Source organism: Bos indicus x Bos taurus, chromosome 22 (genome assembly GCF_003369695.1).
Source record: "Bos indicus x Bos taurus breed Angus x Brahman F1 hybrid chromosome 22, Bos_hybrid_MaternalHap_v2.0, whole genome shotgun sequence".
Lineage (NCBI taxonomy): Eukaryota > Metazoa > Chordata > Mammalia > Artiodactyla > Bovidae > Bos > Bos indicus x Bos taurus.
Genome location: NC_040097.1, coordinates 24,859,007 through 24,879,202, shown reverse-complemented (window position 1 = coordinate 24,879,202; position 20,196 = coordinate 24,859,007). Strand labels below are relative to the sequence as shown.

The following is a 20,196-nucleotide window of genomic DNA, read 5'->3' as shown; positions in this document are numbered from 1 at the left end:
GAGAAGCTGTATCACTAACACATTGCTGGTGGGTATGTAAAATTCTGTGGTATTCCAAAAAGCAGTTTGGCACTTTTTTAAACTAAACATTTCAATTAGCATAGAACCCAGCCATTGCACATTTGTCCAGAGAAGAGAATACTTTGTTGTGGTTGTTTAATCACCAAGTTGTGTTGGACTCTTTTGCAACCCCATGAACTGTAGCCTGCCAGGCTCCTCTGTCCGTGGGATTTTCCAGGCACGAATACTGGAGTGGGTTGGCATTTCCTTCTCCAGGGGATTTTTCCAACCTAAAAATCATACTTGTGTCTCCTGCATTGACAGGCAGATTCTTTACCTCTGAGCCATCTAGGAAGCCCAAGTGAACACTTACATTCACATAAAAGCTTGTGCATAGATGTTTATAGTAGTCCGTTCAGTCACTCCGTTATGTCCGACTCTTTGCAACCCCGTGAACTGCATGTAACACACCAGGCTTCCCTGTCCATCACCACCTCCTAGTGCTTGCTCAAACTTGTGTCCATCGAGTCAGTGATGCCATCCAACCGTCTTATCCTCTGTCGTCCCTTCTCCTCCTGCCTTTAGTCTTTCCCAGCAACAGGGTCTTTTCCAGTGAGTCAGTTCTTCACATCAGGTGGCCAAAGTATTGGAGCTTCAGTATTAGTCCTTCCAATGAATACTCAGGATTGATTTCCTTTAGAATTGACTGGTTTGATCTCTTTGCAATTCAAGGGACTCTTAAGAGTCTTCTCCAACACCACAGTTCAAAAGCATCAATTCTTTGGTGCTCAGCTTTCTTTATGGTCCAACTCACACATCCATACATGATTACTGGAAAAACAATAGCTTTGACTAGATGAACCTTTGTTGGTAAAGCAATGTCTCTGCTTTTTAATATGCTGTTTAGGTTAGTCATAGCTTTTCTTTCAAAGAGCAAGTGTCTTTTAATTTCATGGCTGCAGTCACTCTCTTCTGTGATTTTGGAGCCCAAGAAAATAAAGTCTCTCACTGTTTCCATTGTTTCTGCATCTATTTGCCATGAAGTGATGGGACCGGATGCCATGATCTTTGTTTTTTGGCTTGTTGAGTTTTAAGCCAGCTTTTTCACTCTCCTATTTCACCTTCATCAAGAGGCTCTTTAGTTCCTCATTGCTTTCTGCCATAAGGGTGGCGTCATTTGCATGTCTGAGGTTATTGATATTTCTCGCAGCAATCTTGATTCCAGCTTGTGCTTCATCCAGCCCGGCATTTCACATAATGTTCTCTGCATATAAGTTAAATAAGCAGGGTGACACTATATATCCTTGACTTACTCCTTTCCCAATTTGAAACCAGTCCATTGTTCCATGTCCAGTTCTAATTGTTGCTTCTTGACCTGTATACAGATTTTACAGGAGGCAGGTTAGGTGGTCTGGTATTCCCATCTCTTTAAGAATTTTCCGCAGTTTGTTGTGATCCACACAGTCAAAGGCTTTAGCATAGTCAGTGAAGCAGAAGTAGATGTTTTTTCTGGAATTCTCTTGCTTTTTCTATGATCCAGTGGATGTCTTTCCCTTCTCCAGGGGATCTTCCCAACCAGGGGTCGAACCCAGGTCCCCCACATTGCAGGTGGATTCTTTATCAGCTGAGCCACCAGGAAAGCCTGTTTATAATAGGTTTTCTTCTAAATAACCCAAAGCTAGAAGCCACTCAGGTGTCCTTCAGTGGTTAAACTGTAGTACATTCATGCCATGAAACACTGCTGACAATAAAAACAGTTACTGATGTATGCAACAATCTTGAGGAGAGTTATGCTGAATGAAAAATGCAAATCCCCAAAGATTCTATACCCTATGATTTCATTTATATAACAATTTTGATATGACAAAAGTACGGAAATGGAGAACAGATTAGAGGTCGCCATGGAGAAGAAAATGGCAACCCACTCCAGTGTTCTTGCCTGGAGAATCCCAGGAACGGAGGAGCCTGGTTGGCTGCCTTCTGTGGGGTCGCACAGAATCGGACACGACTGAAGTGACTTAGCAGCAGCAGGGATTAACAGTGGGTTTTTTGTAGGTAAGGGTTGGAAGGGAACCGAGTGTGGCTATCAAAGGGCGACATGAGGGATCCTGTGATGATGGAAGCCTTCCATATATTGACTGGCTGTTAGTATCCCAGTTGTGACTTTGTACTATAGTTCTGCAAGATGTTACCTTTGGTGGTATCTTGGTAAGGTGAATGTAGGCTCTCTCTTTGTTCATTCTTACAACTGCATGTGAATCTACAATTATCTTGAGATACTAGTGTTTTTTTAAAATATCACACCTAATATTCCCTCCCGTCATTCTCCATTTTTGCTCTCTTATTTGTAAGATTAGCACAGACCATGGTTTCTAGTGTGGGACTCCTTGGATTTGATTCCGTGTGTCAGCAGGATGTCCTTTGCAGGTTTCTTCACATCTCTGTCCTCAGTTTTCTCATGTGTAAAATAGGGAGTCATCATTTTAATACTAATGATACTCCTCTCACAGGGCTAAGGATTAAGTAAATTGTAATTTATATGTAAATGACAAAGCAGGTTAAGATAGTTTTAATTGGGCTTTTGGTTATTCTAGAGGTCCTGCTTCATGATAAAGATAATGGTTCCCCAGCTCCCTCTCTCTTCCCCTTCAGCTTTCTTTGCTTATTGGACCCCGTCTCCCAAGAGCTCTGTCTCTGCCCAGACTTTCCTGCAGGCATCTCAGCCAGGCCCTGGGTTATACCCTGTTCTCTGAGCCAGTTATTTCTCTTCCTTCATCTCCAGGTCCAAACTGTTCTGAGCACTAGTCTTGTATATTCTCCACATACCCTTCCCAAATATACCCTCCAGTTTCTTCTCCACTCCCCACCTTCCACCCCCCACCTACACTGGTGCTTAAAACCTTCAGAAAGTTCTCCTTGTTCTGAGGATAAAACCCCCAAATTCTTAACATGCCTGCAAAAGTATGCATGATTGGCAAAATTAGGACAGATTAGATTCGGATAGTTCTACATAGACAAGTAAGTATTGTTGGTTGAGATACTTGTAACTGTATTACCTTTCATTTGTTTTATTTTATTTGAACACATTTTAGACAATGTTTGTAGGCTTTTGCATATTCTGTTTTTCACTTAAGCCTTAAGTTTTTCCCATCAATTAATAAGATTTGAATTAGAATTAAAAACTGTGACAGTTTTTTCAACATTACTCCTTGGAAGGAAAGTTATGTCCAACCTAGATAGCATATTGAAAAGCAGAGACATTACTTTGTCAACAAAGGTCCGTCTAGTCAAGGCTATGGTTTTTCCTGTGGTCATATATGGATGTGAGAGTTAGACTGTGAAGAAGGCTGAGCGCCGAAGAACTGATGCTTTTGAGCTGTGGTGCTGGAGAAGACTCTTGAGAACCCCTTGGACTGCAAGGAGATCCAACCAGTCCATTCTGAAGGAGATCAGCCCTGGGATTTCTTTGGAAGGAATGATGCTAAAGCTGAAAGTCCAGTACTTTGGCCACCTCATGCGAAGAGTTGACTCATTGGAAATGACTCTGATGCTGGGAGGGATTGGGGGCAGGAGGAGAAGGGGACGACAGAGGATGAGGTGGCTGGATGGCATCACTGACTCGATGGACATGAGTCTGAGTGAACTCCGGGAGTTGGTGATGGACAGGGAGGCCTAGCATGCTGCGATTCATGGGGTCGCAAAGAGTCGGACACGACTGAGCAACTGAACTGAACTAAGCTGAACTGAAACTTAAGACTTCACTACCTACACTTGCGGAAAAAAATTTTTTTTCTTTGTTTCATTTTTGGTTTGCAGCTTGAACTGTTGGACTTGTAGCTCTTTGATCCTCTTGTTTAGTTTGCATAGAATGGACTGGTTGCTCAAGCAGAATTTTGTCCCAAATCTACTTCAGGTCAATCAGCCCAGTCATTTGCCTATCATCTGTCTCTTGATCGAAGGAAAACGGTGTCTATTGAAACACTTCTCTGGTTGGGCTCGACCCTCCTGAAGGAAGTAGGGTTTCATGTCCAGCCTCTCCAAGCTTCTTATTCCAGGGCTCTCTTTTGCCCTCAGTTGACTGTTGACAGTATCTTTGCTTTAGTGAAGAGTAAATATTCAAGACTGTTTAAATCTTTTGTCATTGAGTTTTTACATTCCACCCCCCACCCCACCCTTTCAAACGTATTTCTTGTTTCTGAATTTCAGCCACAACACAAAAACAACATCTTGGTTAGACCCTCGGTGCCTGAACAAGCAGCAGAAGCCTCTGGAGGAGTGTGAAGATGATGGTAAGGGGCTAAGAAAGTCTGGGTTTAAGTGGGGTTGTTCACACATGCAAATTTTATTTTATTTTTTATCCTTTTCCTGTACTGTATGGCATGTGGGATCTTAGTTCACCAACCAGATTGAACCTGTGCCCCTTGCAGTGGAAGTGCAGAGTTGTAGCAAGGTCAGCCAGGTTTCTAACAAAGAGTTTTTGAAAGGTAATCCAGTTTCTAGTAAGTGCATTATGGTTTTCAAAAGCAGGAGAGAAATCTCTACAATTGTTTTAGAAGAACAGTTTGTTTAAACATAAAGACGTACTCAGCTCTCTCTTAGAGACAGAGCTGCAGCACAGCCAGGAAGGATTCAGATGTGGATGCAACCGAAGCCCTTCAGGAACTTGGAGAAAACTCTAGAAAGTCTCTACAAATTTAGAACCCAAAAATGCTTTGGTCACTTACCTACTGAACTGTAATCATATATTGTGACAGTATTAGAGAAAAAAATATTAGAAACTTTTCTTGAAGTGTTCATGCTTCATAATTTGAGTGTTTCTCCAGGTTTAGCATTAAGAAAGCAGATCTTATTATGTTTGGGAATCTCTGTGTGGCTTAGAGTGTATCTTAAATACGAGAAAGTACATTCTTCCACAAAAGAGGCTGAGGTGTTACCCTTAGCCCCACTCTTCCTGTTAATTTAAAGAAAAAAGGTTCAGCTGTCAATAAAGTCTAATTCAAGGCTTTGGAATTTCTAGTTACTTTCGCAAAAGTGAAGAAGAAATTAAGGTTGAACAAGTGTGTTCCCTTTTGATTTGTCCTGTTTTACCAAAATTGCTCTTTGACACGGACAAATTAAAAGGGAAATGGAGTGATTTACTACTCATTATTCATTCCTGGCATTTGAATTAGTAGTATAATTATTGAATATACATTTTACTGTAAGTTAGTGAAACTTTATTATTCTATGGGGCAGAATTATTGCCTGTATAAACTTTATATTTGTTTGAAAATATAAGCCAGTAAAGTATGATTATGATCCTGTGAAAGCTTTAAACTACAGGATATATGTGGATTGTAAGATTGCATGAAATGAACATAGAATTGTGTGTTCATGTTTATCTGAGTAACTTCAAGTGGAAATACAAATCCTTCTGACTGAGGAGGCATAACTGAGAGACCCGTTTTATTCTGATTGCTTAGTCGTAAAGAAGAAAAGAAATAGGCATGGGCAAATGCATTATTTTGCATGCTTAAGGATAATGGGCTATCATGATCGTTCACACATTCTCTTAAACATGTGATACAGAAGTGACCAGTTTTCAAAGATAAGAACATAAAATACATCCAACCATAAAACTTCTTGGAACAGAATGTAATCTTCATTTGATGCCTGAGATTTTGAAACTGTTTTAGGCCCTCTTATTACCATCAGATCTTCAGTTTCACTATCCATTATAATTATACTGGGAATGTATGAACATGCCTGTTAGTATAATTTGATAGATAATAGAAGACTCCAATAGCTTTTACTGAGAAAAATGATACAATTTTGATACAATTACTGAATTTTCTTTTTAGCCATTCTAATAATTTTTAATTCTTAGAGTTCATGTCACTGGTGTGAACATTATTCCCTTTGGAGCAAGTATGTATTCATATCCAGTGCAGTTCACTTAGTGATGGTCGCTTCACCGTTAGAATTCATATGTTCTTTTTCTGGTAGAAACTATATGTATGTCCGTGTGCCTGTAAAACCGCAAATGGTTTTAGTATATACAGGCAGATTCTACCACAGTGGCAAGTATCCATTCCCACATCTGCCTTTTCTCCTGCCAATTACCACAAAACCGGCTTGTGTTGTTTATATCAGGTCACAAGAATCACATTGTTCTTTTGCAGTACTGTTGCTGTGTTTCTTTCTGCTCTCTAGAGGTCATATGCATGTTGAATGTAACAGTATAACATTATATAAAAAACATTCTGTTATCTTTTTCCTGTCTCAAAAAAGCATAAACTAATTTGGGATTTTGATATTCAGTGTATAACCCTTGTTGTGATTTCTGTGTTTTACTAGTTCCATTCGATTTCTCCCTTGCTTGTGAGCTCCGGGCCAGTATTGTAATATTTAATAATGCTTTTTGTCCTAAAGAGAGTTTACATTCATTTTGATTAAAACCCAACTAATGATTCCCATCAACCCAAATGTGGTCTTCTAAAAGTATTCCCTGTCAGTACTACCAGCTGAGTTCACCTTGCCTCCCTGGCGTCTCTGGAATTCATTCTCCATTTTCCTCACCCTGTATACCATCCTAGTCAAGGTCATGCCGATCTTCGACCCACACTCTTGCCCACTCTCCTTCTTGCACTGTATTCAGAGCAGTCTGTTAAAATGTGTTTGCTTTATCACCACTGCCTCAAGCCCTGTTTAATGCTGTAGCTCTCCAGTCTGTTCAGTGAATGCCAGGTTCAAAGCTTGTCTTTCCAAGTTCTCTGTGGTTCAGCCTCTAAGCTTGTCTGACTCTAGTTCCATCGCACATTCTGTCCATCACCCCCAGTCCTTACTGAGTTCCCGCTCTGTGATAGTTAGATGTGCAGTTCTCCCTTCTTAGAATGCTCTTACATTCCACGAATAATTGTTGAATGCTTTTTGTATGTCACGTGCATTCTGGGAATGTCAGTTGTATCGTTGAACACAATAAACGAGAAGCCCCACTCTAGCCGAGCTTGAATTCTAGCCATTTTTCACTCTAAGTCTTTTCCTTAAATTTTACATAACGTTCAGATGACGGCTCAGGGACTTGCACATAGTAAATCTCGTTAAAGAATTTTTAAGGGAATGAATGAGTGCCCCAAAAGATATTTTAAATAATATCCTAATGAGGATTTTCATGAAAGATTTTATGTAACTAAGATTCCCTTCTTAGGGAACAGTGCCAGCGACCACCTTATTACCTTATTGTTGGCAGTTGGTGACTAAAGTCAATAATCGATTCATTTGTTTGTTTGTTTATTCATCCATTTGAGAAATATTTGGTGCCTGTTATATATCCAGGGCTCCAGTGGGCACTGAGCGCTGCAGTAGTGAAAGCTGCCTTGATCCCATGCTTGTTTAGCTCATGGTGGAGGGGACAACCATAACTGTGTATGAAGTGACTTGTTGTATGGTATCCTATGTTCTCTTTGCAGTTATCACAAAATGTTTTACTGACAGCAAGAGATGGTCAGGAGTGAAAAGGATCTTGACTTGTTTTGCTTATTGAAATTACAGAGAACATTTTCATTCTAATATTTCTGAGCTGCTTGACTTAGAAATCTTACACAAAGTAAACTCTGCTTCCCAATCGTCCTTTCAGGGCAGCCTTCAAGCCTCACCCCCCGATGTATATCATCCTGACATAGTTCATTTTTCTAACTGCTTTTGAAAGATAAAAGTATAGCTTATCTTAGAATCTTTGTTCTCAGTTTGACCTCACCTTCCGTTTTTCAGGCAGTAGTATTACTTATAGGTTAAGTAATTTTTTAATTGTGAGTATAATTGCCTCGCAGATTAGAGGATCATAGAAGGATTAAAAGGACTAATATTGAAAGGTCTAGCAGCTTTGTTTGCTCGAAATAAGGTCTGTAATAAGTGACTTCCCACGTAAGAACACCAAAAACCGCAAAGGTGTTTGTCATCTTTTACAACCAATCAAACCTTATTTTGACTTGCAAGGAAATGAGCCATGTAATTATGTTGCCAGTATCAGCTCTTCCCGTTTTGTGATTTACACTGAGGTCTCGAGTTGAGTAGCCAAGCCAATGAAATAGCCACAATGCAGGTAAGGACAAAATAAAGTGATGTGTTTGCTGTTTTTCTTGAAGGGAGTTTCTTTCCTTGGTGCTGGTGTCTGAATTTTTCTTTCTCTCTTTTCTGTCTCATTCCTGCTATTCCTTTGGAGAAGAAGGGATCCATACGGAGGAGCTGGACAGTGAACTAGGTAAACCCTCCCAGCCTGCATGACTTGCTCTGGTGCTTTGGTTTCCAGTGACTTGCTTAATCCCTCTGTTTCTTTAGTTTGAACTTCTTCAATTACGATTTTCATTCCGGCTTAGCCACGAAAGGTCAGTCGTATACAACTCATGTGTCTGACTGCAGACATCATACAGAGTTGTAATAAATTGTGTCTACAAAGAAAATGTCTGAGGGAATTGGGGCTAGAATGAGAGTTAGCAGATCAGTACTCTCGTAAATTAAGGATTAAGAAAAAACCGAGGGATAGATGCTTGCCATGTCCCCTGAACTCTCCTATAGTCTATCTCAGTCTCAATTATTTATTTGGTATGAGTGGTTTTCTCCGTGGGGAATATAGAAAAGCAAAACAAACAAAAATCTACCAGACGAATTAAAAGATCGTAGGGAGAGTAACAGCAGTACAACAGTTGCACTGATAAACTGAATGGTTGCTAAGTCCTAGTGTAATATTGTTAGTCACAGGCTACTTGTTGAGTTTGTAACTGTAGTGAATGGCTTGAAAACCAGATGCTGGTTTCTGTGTTACTGTCCTTCGAATGTGTATGTCAGTAGAAATCAAGTCTGACTGCTCGGAGTTCTTGCAGTTTGGGAATAATTTACATTAGTTGATCATCCCAAACTCTTATCTTTGCTGTTGGAACATATTGAATTATGTTCCCTGGTAAGTTAAACGTTTAATGTTCATCTTTGAACGGTATAAAACTTAGTTTGCTTTCCATCTGATGCATGTATGAAACGATAGATGGGAAAGCACAAGTTTTGGCTAAATTGCACTTGAAAGCCTTGGCTGATGGAAAATTGACAATAATATATTTTTAAAACAAGATTATTTAACATCAGTATGAATAGAACTGTCCTGAGATTATTCAATCAGGCTAGCATTTTTAAGTTTGCCTTAAAAACCGATAATATAAATATTTAATACAGATTATTGGGTTTTGTTCAGTTTGATGTTTTATTATCTAAATAAAGATGATTTATCATGGTTGGCTCAGGATATAATAGAATTTTGCTCTATCTTTGTTAATGTTTGGAACGTATCCTGTTGTTTTTGGTGGATATGTCAACAGTGGTCAATAACTGTTGAAAGATATATTTTTAAAGACATACAGTAAGTTGTCATTGTGGTAGGAATGATTTGAGATTCAGCCTGTGTAATAGAACAATTTGAAACTCATTTCGTAAGTTAAAAAATATATTAATCTAGTGATATTAATTATTGTTGAAAAAGACAGAACTAGGTTTTCCAGATGAAAAATGAGCGCCTCAGTCCTTCGTGGAACCAGTTTAAACTACTCTGTGTGTGTGCTCAGTCGTGTCTGACTCTCTGCAACTCCATGGACTGTAGCCCCTGGCTGCCTGACTGATGTGTGTGAGCGCCCACCACCATGTGTAGCTGGCTGGTGAGATAATTCCACTGTGCACAGGGGTGCAGCCTATTTGCTTCTTGGAAGCTTGAATGTTGACATTTTTAGGGAAAAATCAATTGTCCTCTTTTTTGGTATACCTGTAACATTGTGGAAACATTCCTGTGCTGTTAAAGACTGCAAAGTAAGTGTTACTGGCTGCATAGTATCCCTTTTCATGTTCAGAGCCACAGTTCTGGGAGATGGTTTGGTAAAGCAGAAGCTGTCTCAGGGGTCAAGGCACATTGCCTGGCTTCATTTCTGGGCTCTCCCACCTACTGACTCTGTCACCTTGGGGAAGTCATTCACCTTCTCTTAGCTTCCTATTCCTAACCTGTAAAGACGAGCTCCTATGGGGCTTAAGAGAAAACTTAATGATATTGTATCTTACTATGTATTTGTCCCTGTGATCACATATTGTTTTTGCCAATTTTCTGATTTATTAACCAGTTCTTCCCTGTTGGACATTTTTCTTCTTCCTTGTGATACTTTTTGTGTCTAATATGGGACAGGAGAGCAACATGTATACTACAGAGTTGGCCCAAATGTGTCCTTGTGGGTAGAGATAGGACTCCCTGGTTTTTGTCTGTATGTGTCCTCTGTATAACACACACACACTTTTTCCTTGCATTCACTTCAGGTTCTTTTGACAAGCTCACTGCCCATTTTCTTAATAAGAGGATCCTAATTTCAGACAATAGCAACTGTCAAGGTTTTCATTGGAAAATATGATTCTAGATGTGACAAGGACACCCTCTCTATAATCTGCGTCTGAGAAGTAGGGGTTGTGGGCTTGAGTATTGGACCCAGATCATTTGCTTACAGAGTTGTCATTTCTGAGCTCTGTTGTTTGTGCTGAATCGGTAGCTCCATTATGCACTTTGGGTTTGTAGAATTTATCACATCTTCTGTAGTAAACTCCCCAGAATCAAAAAGCACTTGGACAGGCTTCTTTTTGAATTACAGAGTATTCATGTGCTGCAGCCAATTAGGAGGCAGAGACAGAGAAGTGAGGTCCCCTCTCAGCCAACACTGAATCACAGTTTAGAAATTTATCTCTGTTTGTGAACATGACTTTTAATCTGTGTGTTGACAAAACTCTGGGAACATTAGTCTGCTCCATATTCGCTTCCATGGTGATGATTAGTACAGCGTGAATTTTTTAGTGGTAGGAACAGCAAGCTAACAGGCCACGTGGATCTGTCCTGCTCCTTTTGGCCTTTCTTACAATTGCCATTAGCTAAGCTTAGGTGCCAGGTGCTATGTAAAAGGTTTTCAAACCTTATTTAATCTACATTTGACCTTCGAGGTAAATCTAGGGGAAAGGTGTGGTTTCAAGATGTTAGTAAGTAGCTGAACATGAGGCAGATAGAAAAGAGAATGGCTAAGGTTCATACCTTAGATCTGGACAACCCCAAAAGGATCTTCGCCACCTTCAGTCTCAGTGATATCTTGTCCAGACTGGTCTGAGGTCTGACAGTTGTTAGACACGAGGGCGTGGCTCTCTTAAGTAACTTTAGAGTAAGAAAAAAATTTTAATGTCATCATTTTTTAGGCTTCAGTATTTTCTCCCATTTTCAACTTTTTAGACCCAAATGGCACACTGCAAGACAAGCATCCTGTTTTAAATCGATGACCAATTTCTATTTTAAGCTTTCAGAAATGAATTCCTATTATTAAGTTAATCACCACATTGGAAGTGAGAGATCTATCTTTTCAGTGTTAAATGAGCTTTATCTTGAAAAGCTGGACCATTTTTGGAGTTTGTTCATCTGTCCCAGAAGAGCAAATGTCCAAGTACCAGTTGGCCAACGTCGTGTCTCAACCCTAGTATGTAAGTTGTCGAGTAGGTGACACGGCTAAGTCAAGGGTGGCTTCTCTTCTTGAAGCCCTCTTGGACCTCCATTAGAGCACTCCCTGTGCCATATTTGAATTGTCTGCCCAAACGGTGCCCTTGTAATTATCTCTGTGTCCTTGGTGTCTAGCACACCCTCAGGCACTCAACAAATGTTTGAGTAGGCACTCAGCAAATGTTTGACAAGTAATGGAATGGATCGAATTCTTAATTTTTTCCCTATGTTAGCCAAAGATGATCAGGCCATATATATCTTTTTAAGTTTTTTTTTTTTTCTTTCCCCAAATGTGGACCATTTTTTAAAAAAGAGTCTTTGTTGAATTTGTTACAATGTTGCTTCTCTTTTTTATGTTTTGGTTTTTTGGCTCAGAGTCTTATGGGATCTTAGCTCCCCAACCACCAGGGATAGAACTCGGACCCTCTGCACTGGGAGACAAAGTCTTAACCACTGGACTGCCAGCGAAGTCCCTAGGTCATACATTAAGGCTGCCGAATTTGAAAAGAAGTTTGATTCATTAAACAAGGTGCAGTCAGTCCCCTAATACCCACTCACTCTTCTGCCCTGTGCCAGCACAAACATATGCCTGGGCACCAATTTGCATTTTTCTAATCTTCAGATTTCCCAGCTCTTTGGAAATATTTTTCCTGGTTCGTTTTCATTTAAATGGTAATTTCCAGCATTGTAAGGGGAAACCACTTCCCAGGCATTTGATTCGCATCACTTCACAAGACACTGCGTATAAAAAAGCCAAGTTGTGTCAACATCTGCACATTGGACCTGCCTTGCATTTTAGTAGCTGTGTCTCCCAGTATTCAGACTTCTTTAGAACCTGCTAAGTGTTCCCCACGCCTGTGAAGAAAGGGGGAGGGGAAAACATGTCTCTGTTTGCAAACAAATAACATGTGGAGCAAAACCCATAAAATTAATGTCTCTTGATGTGCAGCCAAATCTGAGCAAAATGTAAACTTTGAGTAATTAGCCTGTGTGTGTGTGTGTGTGTGTGTGTGTGTGTGTGTCTGTGTATCTGTGTCTGCACATGTGTGTGTGTGCATGCACGACTCCATTTTAGTGTAGAACTGTTTGTGTCTTATGGAAAACCTAAGCCCTGATGAAATGGTCACTATTTTCAAATGGTGACCACAAAATCATGGATTGTTTTTTTAAAGTCTTGTTTTTCAATCAAGTGTAATGTTCAGTTCAAGTCAGTCCTAACGTGTCCTTCTAGGAATAAAGGTTCGCTTTGGAGTACAGTGTTCTATACCACCTTGCCTCAACTACACACAGAGCAGAGTGGCTTTGAAATTAAGTTGAGAATTGCAGCTCTGCCTGAAAAATTGTTCAGTGACACAAAATACCACGTAGCTGCTCTTTCACAGGGTCATCTGGTGCAGTGGGCTTTTGGAAATAAGCTCTTGTTATGACAGAACCCTCTGTTACCTCGTTAACGGAGTTGCAACTTTCGATATGAAACTTTATGAAGTGAAGTTCAGTGGAGCACAGAGGAGTTTTCCGAAAGGCATGCATATTCCCCAGCACCATTTTACCACTAGCATTTAAAGGAATGAAGTATACCCAGTTATGTGGAGAGTTTTGGGAGAGCAGGACCGATGTTTCTGCTTTCATAGGCACAGCCTGGTGAAGATTTGGGCCTGTCCAGATGTAGCCAGTTGAGTGATAGGTGTGTACAACTCAAGAACTCAACTCCAGGTGGGCATTTTTATTTACTTAGTAGCATTTTAATTAGGAACAAGGAGAAAATTAGATGCAAGTTTTAATGTATTCTAGGGAGAGCAAAAATGGGACTTGCATTGAAAATGAAAAGGAACATTTATTTTCATCCATTTTTGCTTGTGTGGTAAGGCAGTCTAGCAATAGAATGAGAACACTGCAGATATTTAGGATGGGAACCAGGCATTCAAGGCAAAATTTAAATATATTTTCATTAAAATCTAGTTTAATAGTTGATTTAGAATGAAGGCACTTAAGACTGCATTATATTAAGTTTCCTTTGCTTATACAAAATATCAGTAAAGAATTGTTCTTTGTGTGGAAAAACACTGATAATATAATGCTCACTTTTTAATTGAACTTTAGACAGTATTTTTATTTGGACTTAAGACAGTATTTTTATGACTCTTTTTTTTTTTTTTTTTGACTAAGTTGGTTGTTGAAAATCTCTAGGCTCTTCAGGAATATCTTCTTCTTGCTCTGAATGTTCTTTTATTTTTCAGAACTGCCTGCTGGTTGGGAAAAGATTGAAGACCCTGTCTATGGTATCTACTATGTAGAGTAAGTGCCTATTAAGACACATTTTAGTTTGCATTCTTCTGTAATTATATACATTTATGCTGAATAGAATTTGCCATTGTGATAAGGTAAAAACAAGTACTAATAGTAGCATTATATTAATCTTATAATGAAAAAAATAATGAATAAGAAAATATTCAGCAAATCTGATGATGATATAGAATAAAATCCCTGAGGGCAACATGTCTTCTGTTTACTACGGTATTGCCAGAGCCAAACATAGTCCTGGTCTATGGCAGGTACTTAATAATAGGTATTATTTGAATGAATGCGAAAAGCAACTACTCAATAGACCATATGAGTATGAGTTGTTTATCTTCAGGAAGAGCATCAGCTTTGCCTATTGTTTTGCCCTGTTTTGCTCAGGTCTGAGATTCTCAGTGATTACTTATTCATTTAAACTTTCTAAATTCTCCAGTACCAGAAGGTAGCCGTTTCCTTCTCCAGGGGATCTTCCCAACCCAGGGATCGAACCCAGGTCTCCCGCATTGCAGGTGGATTCTTTAGCAGCTGAGCTTCCAGGGAAACTGTTAAAAAATAAAGCCTGGCTTGAAAACAGTATTTTGAGTTCTAAATAATCACAGAGTAGGAATATTTCTAAACTTCTTATGAAATATGATTTTGATGAGGTAAAAAATATGTGTAGGCCTGTATATATATGTGTTGATGTAATATGTGTATATATACATATATCGTAATCGTTGCTTAGTTTCTCAGTTGTGTCTGACTCTTTTGTGTCCGCATGGACTGTAACCTGCCAGGCTCCTCTGTCCATGGGATTTCCCAGGCAAGAATAGTGGTGTCGGTTGCCATGTCCTTCTCCAGGGGATCTTTTTGACCCAGGGATCAAGCCCAGGTCTCCTGCATTGGCAGACGAATTCTTTACTGCTGAGCCAACAGGGGAGCCTACATATATATACACTGAATAAGAATGGCAAAAAAAAAAGTGCTTTGGATTCATATATATATTTGTAATGTATGTGTGTGTATTTTTATGTTTCCTTGCCCTTATTCATTTTGGAGCCATCTGAAGTATCTGGGTCTTTGTCACTTTGAACACATCACATTTGCTTAGGTTAGCTGCATTTGGATGAAATCTTTTTGCCTAGGGCTTATACTTTGAATCCTGACTCCATGCCTATTGATCAAAATAGTTGACAGATGTTGGTATAGTCCTTCTTTTAACTTGATCTTTGGGGGGCAGGGTGCTTATGGTTCCATGAACTGTATTGTAGAAAGTTACACGCAGTTTCTGGCACTACATGTTACAGACAACACCACATATCCACTTTCAGCTCCATTTTAAAATAATTCTGTAACTGACTTCTTGTTGAATTAAAGAAATGTCCTTTGTCACGTGATTCTTTGGACATTTGGGAGAGTCGGTGTTTACAGTCCTGGGACTTGAGAGCTGACCATGCTGAGCTTGAAGCCTCCTTAGTGCTGACTAGCTCTGTTTTGTTAGGTCAACTGTTACTTAACTGCTCAGAAACTTATTTTCCTTATCCACAAAATAACAATAAAAATAGGACCTTCATCTTGGCATTTACTGGAGATTTTTAAAATAAATCACATGTAAAACTGGTTGTACAATACTTGGTACAGATAAGCAGTCAATGTGTGGAAACCATTCATTTTTATTTTTATTGTATCTTCCTAACTGTGCTTTTTGACACAAAATGCTCAACCACCTGCTTTGCTCAGGTCCAATCAAGGGAACTTGGCCTGATTGGCATTTTGCTTGTGGGACAAAATGTTTCCTAACTGAGTGCAATATGCCTTCTGTTCCAGCCACATCAACAGGAAGACACAATATGAGAACCCAGTTCTAGAAGCCAAACGGAAGAAGCAGCTGGAGCAGCAGCAACAACAACAACAGCAACAGCAACAGCAGCCAGAAGGTTGGCTTTCCCTCTATCTGTGGGCCAGAAGCTCCAGGCAAAGCCTGGGCACTGACACCCCCGTGTGGTCAGAAGAGGCCACGAGGATCATGTCCTGTGTGGTGCTAGGAACTCAATGTCCTGGAAGCGTGGGGAGTGATGCAGAACCTCTGCTAGAGTCCACACCCTGAACCCAGACAGCTAAAGTGGGGGGCCCAGTTTAAAAGCACCCAATCTCCACTCGGATTTAGAAAGGGGCTGTTGTTAGATTGGAGAACATTTCTGATGGTGACAAAATTCCCTTGTCCCCGGGAGCTTTTGCACAGCTGCTGCTGCTAAGTCACTTCAGTCGTGTCCGACTCTGTGCGACCCCATAGACGGCAGCCCACCAGGCCCCACCATCCCTGGTATTCTCCAGGCAAGAATGCTGGAGTGGGTTGCCATTTCCTCCTCCAGTGCATGAAAGTGAAAAGTGAAAGTGAAGTCGCTCAGTCGTGTCCTGTATCTAAATCCAAACCACTGCTAGCACTTTAAGAAGATGTGCAGGGTATGGAACTAACTTTTAATTGTAGGCATGTAGGCATCAGGGACGGAGAAGGCAATGGCACCCCACTCCAGTACTCTTGCCTGGAAAATCCCATGGACAGAGGAGCCTGGTAGGCTGCAGGCCATGGGGTCACTAGGAGTCAGACACGACCGAGCGACTTCACTTTGACTTTTCACTTTCATGCATTGGAGAAGGAAATGGCAACCCACTCCAGTGTTCTTGCCTGGAGAATCCCGGGGACAGGGGAGCCTGGTGGGCTGCCGTCTCTGGGGTCGCACAGAGTTGGACACTACTGGAGCGACTTAGCAGCAGCAGCAGCAGGCATCAGACAAAGCTGGTAATTTTCGGGGCTCTCAAAAAAGTAAAAGTTACTTCGTGCTCTTCACAAAAACATGAACAGTTCAGAAGTGGAGAACATTTGCATCTCCCTGCTGGCTCCCATTCTATTCTCAGCAATAAGCAATGTGCAGAAATTTTCTGGGGATATACAAATATGCAGATTTTAACAAACACCAGGTCATAATTTATGTATATGAATACATTCTGTATTTACATACATATTAGTTTTCTGGCCTATTTTTCTCAGTTAAATATATCTCTTGCACCTTTTCAAGGATGCTTAATATAGATTTACCTTGGGATTTTTAATGACTGCATAATATTCCTTTTATGAATCTCTTTACTTCATTTAGCCATCTGTGTATTAGCAGATGCTTAGATTGTTCTTCATTTTTCATTGCAGTCTTTAAAAATATTAGGTTTACTGCTCCTTTTATATGAATATAAAATTCAGTACTTCTCTTATTATCATATTGAACTTAATAAATATAGACCATAGCATGGAAGTTGGCAAACTTTTTTGTAAATGACCAGATAATAAACACTTTAGGCTTTTCTATTCTTACAGCATCTATTACAGCTACTCATCTCTGCCCTTATGGTATGAAATATGTTATAGACTGTAAACGAATGTATGTGGCTGAAACACTGAACCCTGAAATTTGAGTGTCATGTAATTTATGTGTCAACAAAATATTCTTCTGAATCATTTAGAAAGCCGTTCTTGACTTGCAAGCTTGATAGAAATAGGCATGGGGGCCAATTTGGCCTGTAAGCCATAGTTTGCCAACCACGGCCATAGGCTGTATTTTAGAGAGTGTGTGTGTGTGTGTGTGTGTGTGTGTGTGTGTGTGCATACGCGCGCGCGCGCGCGCGCGCGCCCTCAGCTATTGAGAAGTTCTCCTTTCTACCTTAATCTCTTTTCTATTTAAAAATTTTAAGAAATATTTTTATGAATTTGGGGAATGAGAATGTACAATTGAAAAATGAGTATAAAATTGACTATATGTACACAGTTGACTGTGTACATAAACTCACAAATGAATCTTAATGATTCTTAAGATTCATTCACAGTGAGTTATTTCTTGGTCTTCAAAGTGAACGAGACTACCCTTAGTTCGTAAACTTAGACTAGTTAGGACTCGGGGGTTTTTGTAATGGGTCCCCCTCGGGTTTTAGATATGATAGGGGACAGCACCTTACCAAACTCCTGAAACCTACCTTTACTGCCCCAGCCAAGCAGACTTCAGCTGCCCAGCCAAGTCTCAGATGAATTATAGAAGTTTCTGCCTTATTGGGCCTGCTTTAGTTTACTGTATATCTTTTCTGATATTTTTTTACTTGATCTCACTTTGAACTCTGCAGCCAGAGAGAACTGGAGATATTATTGGTTGTATTTTTATTGGTTTTAGTTCTGTCCTCAGAGGTCTTAGGAGAAAGAGACAAAAACGCACACACACACAGGGAGGGACCTTAACACAGAGTAGGTGTGCTAAGTGGTGTCCTACTCTGTGCAGCCATATGGGCTGTAGCCCGCCAGGCTCCTCTGTCCATGGGATTCTCCACACAAGAACGCTGGAGCAGGTTGCCAGTGCCCTTCTCTAGGGGATCTTCCTGATCCAGGGATCGAACCCACATCTATCTCTTATGTCTCCTGCATTGGCAGGGGGGTTCTTTACCACTAGCGCCACCTGGGAAGCCCTACATAGAATAGCATCAGATACCAATTTCTTTTCAAGTGAAGCTCTCTGCTTCTGGTTTTATTGGTTTGGGTAGTTTTATAATGAAGAAGGTGGTGAATCCTGAGTAAGGTGACCAGTGATTGGAAGGAAAACAGTAAACTGTTTCTTGTTTTCATTGTAGAATGGACAGAAGATCATTCATCGCTTGTGCCTCCTGCTATTCCAAACCACCCCCCAAGTAATCCGGAGCCAGCCAGAGAAGCTCCACTTCAGGGTAAAGTGTTTTTATAATTGCATCCTAGTTTGACTCAAAAGTTTAATTTTTTTCAAGAAACTTTAAAAAATGAAATCTGATAATTCCCAGATCTTTCCAAAGGGTTGTTCCAAGATAGTTCTTTGTTGTGGGGCTGACCTGTATATATGGTAGGGAATGAGCAATGTTCCCAGCCTCTCTACCCACTCAGTGCCAGGAGAAACCCTCCCCCAATGTGACAAACAAAGCTGTCTCCAGATATTGCCAAATGCTGCTGGGAGTGGGGGGATGGTGGTATGCAAAATCATGTTGAGTTGTGAACCCTAAATTTAGAAGACACACACATTTAATACTGTGTTAAATAAGATACATTGAAAATTCAGCACTGCATGTTTTAAGATTCTAGTCAATGTATTTGCTTTTGAGTAAGATTTTCTTGTAAATGTAAAATGGTTTGATATTACTGTGTTTTACACTCTAACCTCTGTTCTTGTTGCAGTTTGGGCATTTATGCATGTATTCCAACGTTTCATTGGCTCTCACTTATTTACATTCACAAACAGTATGCATCCCTACTGAGCTTCATTACAGAAAATTGGAAGCTCAGAATCTTGCTACTTTCAGGCCTCATTACTTTTAAAGGATAGAAAAGATTTGGGGATTTTTTTTCTTTAGCTTTTTTCTTTTAGATAAAAAAATAGAATAAACATCATATTTAATAGTGTTGGGGAGTATGTTACAGAACCAATAAAAAGCTGTAAAATTTGTCTTTTCTTCTCTCTACATTTTTAAAGATATAAATGTGTTAGATATTAAAAGATAGGGAAGATACCCCTTTTCCCTAATTTTCATTCCTCCATTTTTTTATAAGAAAAATTATTTCCCTTTTAGCTGATATTATCATGAGATTAGTGTTAATATCAACTTGTATAAAATAGTTTGATACCATTTAATGGTGGTAATGTTTTTAATACAGACAAAACATAGAAGATAATGATATATAAATTAATATCAACAGGATTGTGGTCTCCTCTGTATTTTTAAAGTATAAAATTCCTTCTTCAACTTCATGTTGTCTTCTTTCTTTCTCTCATGGTAAGTTAACTACACCAACTTTTCAGTTCCTTGAGCCTCTTGTTAATTCCTTGAATCCTTGAAACTGTGGACCACATTAGGGTCTTTGCATATGCTGTTCTCTGTTTGCAGCTGTCTTTTCCTCCCACTCTTTGCTTTGCCAACTTCTGCTCATCTAAGGTTTTTGTTGGATTCTGTCCTATTCACTCTTCCCATGTCAAACTTCTCATTTATAGAATTTAACAGTTGGTAATTAGTGTTCATTTGAGTTCAGTTATTTAGCAAGTTTCCTCTTCAGACTTTAAATCCCATGGAGGTATGAGACTGTGTTTTGTTTTGTTTTGTTTTTCCACTGTAGGATATCCTGAACTAGATCTCATCCTCTCTGCTAAATTTATTATTGTGTGAAATAACGTATGTACACCCATGATAAACAGCCTGGCTTCCTTAAAGGATTGTCTTAGAGATTAAATAAATTAGAGCTTTAAAGTTTCAGATTCTGAGTGTCAAATGCTTTGTGCACCAACTGAGTTAAGAGTCCAGACAGTATTGATCTGTATGAGGAACTTTATTTCAGA

The 20,196-nt window shown here is 39.7% G+C and overlaps 1 protein-coding gene across 23 annotated transcripts in view; it reads left to right on the top strand.

The window, feature by feature from the left end:
- The window catches only part of MAGI1 (membrane associated guanylate kinase, WW and PDZ domain containing 1), a 639,211-nt gene that overhangs the window by 534,538 nt on the left and 84,477 nt on the right, over positions 1–20,196 (top strand). For 12 of the 23 annotated variants that reach the window (XM_027523585.1, XM_027523586.1, XM_027523584.1 and 9 more), the window contains 5 exons: positions 4,207–4,289; positions 8,201–8,239; positions 13,768–13,825; positions 15,635–15,744; positions 18,473–18,565. In XM_027523585.1, the coding sequence (XP_027379386.1) occupies positions 4,207–4,289; positions 8,201–8,239; positions 13,768–13,825; positions 15,635–15,744; positions 18,473–18,565 (383 nt within the window). The remainder of the gene's footprint in view (positions 1–4,206; positions 4,290–8,200; positions 8,240–13,767; positions 13,826–15,634; positions 15,745–18,472; positions 18,566–20,196) is intronic. The other 11 variants (XM_027523595.1, XM_027523579.1, XM_027523577.1 and 8 more) reach the window with 2 other exon arrangements.